General features: G+C 38.6%; 1 protein-coding gene across 1 annotated transcript; it reads left to right on the plus strand.

Annotated features, from left to right (window-relative positions):
• Positions 1-1810: 1810 nt before the first annotated feature.
• On the plus strand, positions 1811-4334 carry LOC149211207 (putative LRR receptor-like serine/threonine-protein kinase At5g48740). Its single transcript, XM_089394585.1, has 7 exons — positions 1811-2674; positions 2866-3071; positions 3172-3301; positions 3391-3459; positions 3554-3740; positions 3862-3994; positions 4083-4334. The coding sequence occupies exons 1-7, from the start codon at positions 2584-2586 to the stop codon at positions 4332-4334; spliced, it is 1068 nt and encodes a 355-aa protein (XP_089250711.1). The 5' UTR covers positions 1811-2583.
• Positions 4335-4946: the final 612 nt, after the last annotated feature.

Raw genomic sequence — 4946 nt, forward strand, 5'->3', positions numbered from 1 at the left:
ATTTTTGTTGAAAAAATGAAAGGTAATGGCACAGCAGCAGTGCGAGTGTAATTAATGAAGGGGAGCACGCAGTGCGTATTTTTGTTGTTAAATGTGAAAGGAATGCGCAGCAGCACAAGAGCAATTTGAGAAGTTATTTTATGCACAACAGTGCAGTGATAGAGAGAGTGCTGAAACAGCGTTGCCGTTGCTGAGACAGAGTTGCTGAGACAGCATAATGAGACAGAGTTGCTGAGACAGCAATGCTGAGACAGAGTTGCTGAAACAGAGTGCTGATAGAGAGTTGCTGAGATAGCAGTGCTAAGACAGCTGTATATGCAGCAGCATAAATGTATTGAAAGTTTTACACACAGCAGTGTAATGTTTTTCAGGAGAAGACAGAGTCTGTAATGAATAGCAGTGTAGAGCATATTGCAACCTGAGTGCCATTGTGAAGAGCAATGCGAATGAAGATATTTTCACACACAACAGTGTAAAATATCAGGCAGACACAGTAGTGTCAATTTGGACACATTGAAGTGCCTCTGAAGCAGGCATGTTGAAATCCCTCTATTAAGAGGAAGATGCTCTCGCTGTGTTTTGGAGCAGCAATGCATTCTACAGTCGTGTTTCAGCAACTGTCTACCAGATGCTGAAAAACGTGCTTCAGCAACAGACTGTGTGACTGAAACTGTGTGTTTCAGCAACAGGTTGTGTGGCTCAAACTGTAATTTTCTGAGATAACAGAAATTGGTTTTGGAACTGAAGCGTTCCTTGGTGAATCCCTCTGTTGAGAGGAAGATGCTTTTCAGCATAGTCACAGGTGAATCCCTCTGTCAAGAGGAAGGTGCTCTTCAGCACATTGTTATGGTGAATCCCTCTGTCATGAGGAAGGTGCTCTTAAGCAGAGTTTCAGGTAAACCCCTCTATTAAGAGGAAGACAATTTTAATTGGTTGTGGAACTGCATCAGAAGCAGTTGGTGAATTCCTCTATGTGAGGAAGTGTTTGGGTACGACAGAATGCCCAGCAGTTGAAATTAAAGGGGAGTGTTGAAATATTAATTTCCCCTGCTGCGTACTGTTTCCATAAAACCAGTACGCTTCCCAGCACAAATTAAAACCGCAGACACCTGGACAGCAGTTTTGCCAAAGCAATTTTCCCTGGAGCAGATAGAGCCGTCCGATTGAATGTACAGGGCCTGCAGCAATGAATTTGACGTGAAGTTGAATCTTCATTGACAGCCAGATTTATCAGTCAAGCGATAAATGAAATTTAATGCGGTTGACAGAGTTGGTAAAAATGGTAAACAACAGGTTTTATTGCGGACATGGGGAATGTACCGCAACATCCAGAAATCTCAGAAATCAGATTTATTTTTCTGCTGCTCCATACCTTGTTTTAATTTCGAGTCTTGTCATAATAATTTCAAGCAGTTTTCCTGGTGTGTTGTTTTTAATGTAATGAGCAGCAGCATAGAAGCAGAGCGATAGTAGTGTTAATCTCTTAGCAATACAGTGCAGCAGCACTCGAATGTAATTTCTGTGTTTTGAAAAAGAATGTGCAGCAGCACGAGCTCAGATGAATGAAGCTTTCATGCACAGCAGTGCAGGGACTGTAAATGAAATGTAAGAGAGAAGCGCAGCAACGCTTGAATGTGATTGTGTGCTGCAGAGAAGAGTAGAAGTAGCAACGAAGGCACATCAGTGCAGAAAAGTAGATACAGCAGCGTGTTACAGCAATGCATTTTACAGCAGCGTGTTACAGCAGCGTTCTGAGCTGAAACAGAGTGTTACAGCAACATGTTTTGTAAATGCACAGGAGTGCAGTCAGAGCAATGCAGAGTGCAGACACAGCAGTGAAAAACAGCGTGTTGATTTTTAAGACGAGACAGAGTATTTTGGTTTACTGTAATGTACAGCAGTGCAGACACAGTAATGTATTTTCTGTTTACAGCATGAAGTTTTTTTTTAAGTTTTTGAACTGTCTTTAAAGTAGCCTTGTAGAAATCCCTCTATGTGAGGAAGGCAAAATTTGTGTCAGTTGGTTTACTGTTTATGAATACAAGTTAAATTTTTCCTGTTTCTGTTACTCCGTCACCGTTGCTGAAACACCTCGTAACTCAAAAATTACTAGACGTCAAAAGTTTACGTTGCTGAAACACGACGATCAGCGTTGCTGAAACACCTGTTTCAGCAACTGAAAAAAACTGTGTTGCTGAAACACCGTTTCCAGCAAACGAATTTTTCTGTTTTTCTGTGTAAAAATAGAGTGCGATTTTTGTCTGTTTGTTATGGGATTTATCAGAAAATTCCAACAAATCAGTTCATTTAGGAGAGTCACTTAAGCATAAGTACACCTAACCAGATTCATTGTTAGAATCAAGTTCCTCACCAGATTCATTGTTAGAATCGAGTTTTGGTTGATCAAGCTCATATTATTTGTGTGTATCAATTTTCATGTTTTTCCCTAGCTTTCCAACAAATTGGTAACGAAACTATAAGACTGTAGATAGAAGATCGTGAACAAAACCTGAGAGGGTTAAGAATTAAAGAATCCACCGGTTGTTAAGGGTTTAACTTAAGTAGCTTTTCAGGACTTTAGTGATGATAGCGGGTATTACCGTATATTGGAAGAAATTCAGGGCAAAGCAGCGTGCCGGGGAAAAATTCAGCGAAAAGCTGCTTCTCAATGAAGGTGAGAATATAAATTCAGATGTTCAATGTTCCATGTGGGGAAAAACATGAGAAGGAAAAAATAAAAACTCGGAAAAACTACATAATGAAGGTCAAGAACTTATATTTTAAGAACATTCTAATATGAAATATAGTGGGAATTCCCCATATAGACTGTGCTTTCATACTTTGCGAATTTTATATGGATTACAGACGAATCGATGGTTTTTACCCCAGACGAATCGATGGTTTTTACCCTACACCAGATTGTGGAAGCCACACAAAACTTTAGTCACCAGATTGGGTTTGGTGGCCTTGGACCGGTGTTCCTTGGTAAACTGCCGGACGCAAAAGAGATAGCAATAAAAATGTTTTCACTGAATGGAGGACAAGGATTGCGGGTGTTCTTCTTGACTGAGGTAATTCCAATTTCCCAATCATTTCGCTTCTCTCGCAATTAAGAAGAAAATATATGTGAACATAGTAAAATTGATGTATACAGATTCACTTTGATAACAGGTCGATCTGCTTTCTAGAGTCCATCATAAGAACTTGGTGTCTCTACTGGGTTACTGTTTTGCTAAACCCGAACAGCCTATGCTTATCTACGAGTACATGTCTCAAGGGTCTTTAAAGGACCATCTTTATGGTAAATACTCTTTAAAGGAGGGATATTGTTTGGTTGATTTGATATTGCAACAAAAACTGTATACTTTTAACTATAAATTTCTCTTTCAGGAGAGAAGGCAGGACTTTCCAACCTAAATTGGAAAAGCAGGCTCAAAATAGCAATCGATGTGGCTGAGGGTAGTGTAAACGCTGTTTAATTTTGTGTTTGAATACAACTAAATAAGAGAAATCGTGATTAACCATATTCCCCCATTTCTGTTTCTGTATGAAGCACTGCAATATCTGCACGTGTGTTGCATTCCAATGATAATTCACAGGGATGTGAAATCTTCAATCATCCTCCTCGACAGCGATTTGAATGGAAAATTAGGCGCTTTCGGTTTGTCGATGATGACAATGGATCGGAAGGCTCCTATCGAGGATATAGTGAAAGGAACTTACGGATACCTGGATCCAGAGTAAATGACACATACGGATAACTTGCATTTCTCTTCGAAATTTTATTTTTGATGCCCCAGGAATTCGATTAATTATTAAGAGCCACGGCAATTTCACTTTTATTGTTGGATATTCTTACAGGTACTTTATGACTCAACAGTTCACTCAAAAGAGCGATGTATATGGTTTTGGTGTGGTTTTATTAGAAATTATATGTGGGAGAAAACCCATAGATGTGACTCTACCTGAGGAAGAAATTAATCTCTTGAGATGGGTAAGGAATTTATTTGTAATTAATCATCCATACATAGGCTTTCATTTTAAGTGCGTGTACGAATAATTATATTTTCACGTCATCACAGGTGAAAGGCTATGTGGAGATCAATAAAACCCCTGGAAAAATGGTGAAAATCATAGACAAGGATATGGACGGAAAATATGACATGAAATCAATCACTATTGTTGCCAAACTAGCGCTCAGATGTGTTGAGCATACATCATCTTGGAGGCCCAGCATGAGTGAGGTAGTAGGAGAGCTTAAAGAGGCTTTCATGTATGAGAAAGTAAAGCTAAAGAAGGTTGCCGTTGTCAAACCTATAAAGATTCAAGAGTAACCTTAAAACATTGAATTTACTAAGTTCTAACTTATAATTCAGATGACGAATGTTTCTTGTTCCCATTTCAAGCACTTCAAAATATTAATTAGAAGATCAATGAAAATTTGTTAACATGTCACTTTTTTTTCTATCATATCACATGAAGATTTGAATCTTGATGATGTGATCTTGATTTCATGAAAGAGGGAACTAATAGTTTACCCAAGCAAATTTGAATAGTCAGTCATGTATCATAACTCAAGTGACGTCCACTGTGTCGAAGAGGAATGAGTGGCAAATCAAAACCATACATGGAATTTGAATCAAATCGAAGACAAGTATGCAAGCAGAAGGTATACCTGCCAAGTGATGATGCACTACTCTAATTTATTTATTTTTGTGCGATGGAACTTCCACTCAACTTCAACAATTAAACTTAAGGTTTTGTAATTTGGAGTCAAATATTTGTTTTCCAGGGGTAAAATGCCAAGAAAAGTGTATGTTGAATGGGAAATGAAAGGCTTCCTCCCTTGTTACATTGTCAAAATAATTAAGATTTTGTAACTTGGAGTCGAAGACTTGCTTTCCAAGGGTAAAATTCCAAGAAGAGTGTATGTTGAATGCACAGGC

The sequence above is a fragment of the Pinus tabuliformis genome, chromosome 1_2 (assembly GCF_031772625.1).
Source record: "Pinus tabuliformis cultivar Carrire ecotype Pingquan chromosome 1_2, CPIR1, whole genome shotgun sequence".
NCBI classification, from domain to species: Eukaryota; Viridiplantae; Streptophyta; class Pinopsida; order Pinales; family Pinaceae; genus Pinus; species Pinus tabuliformis.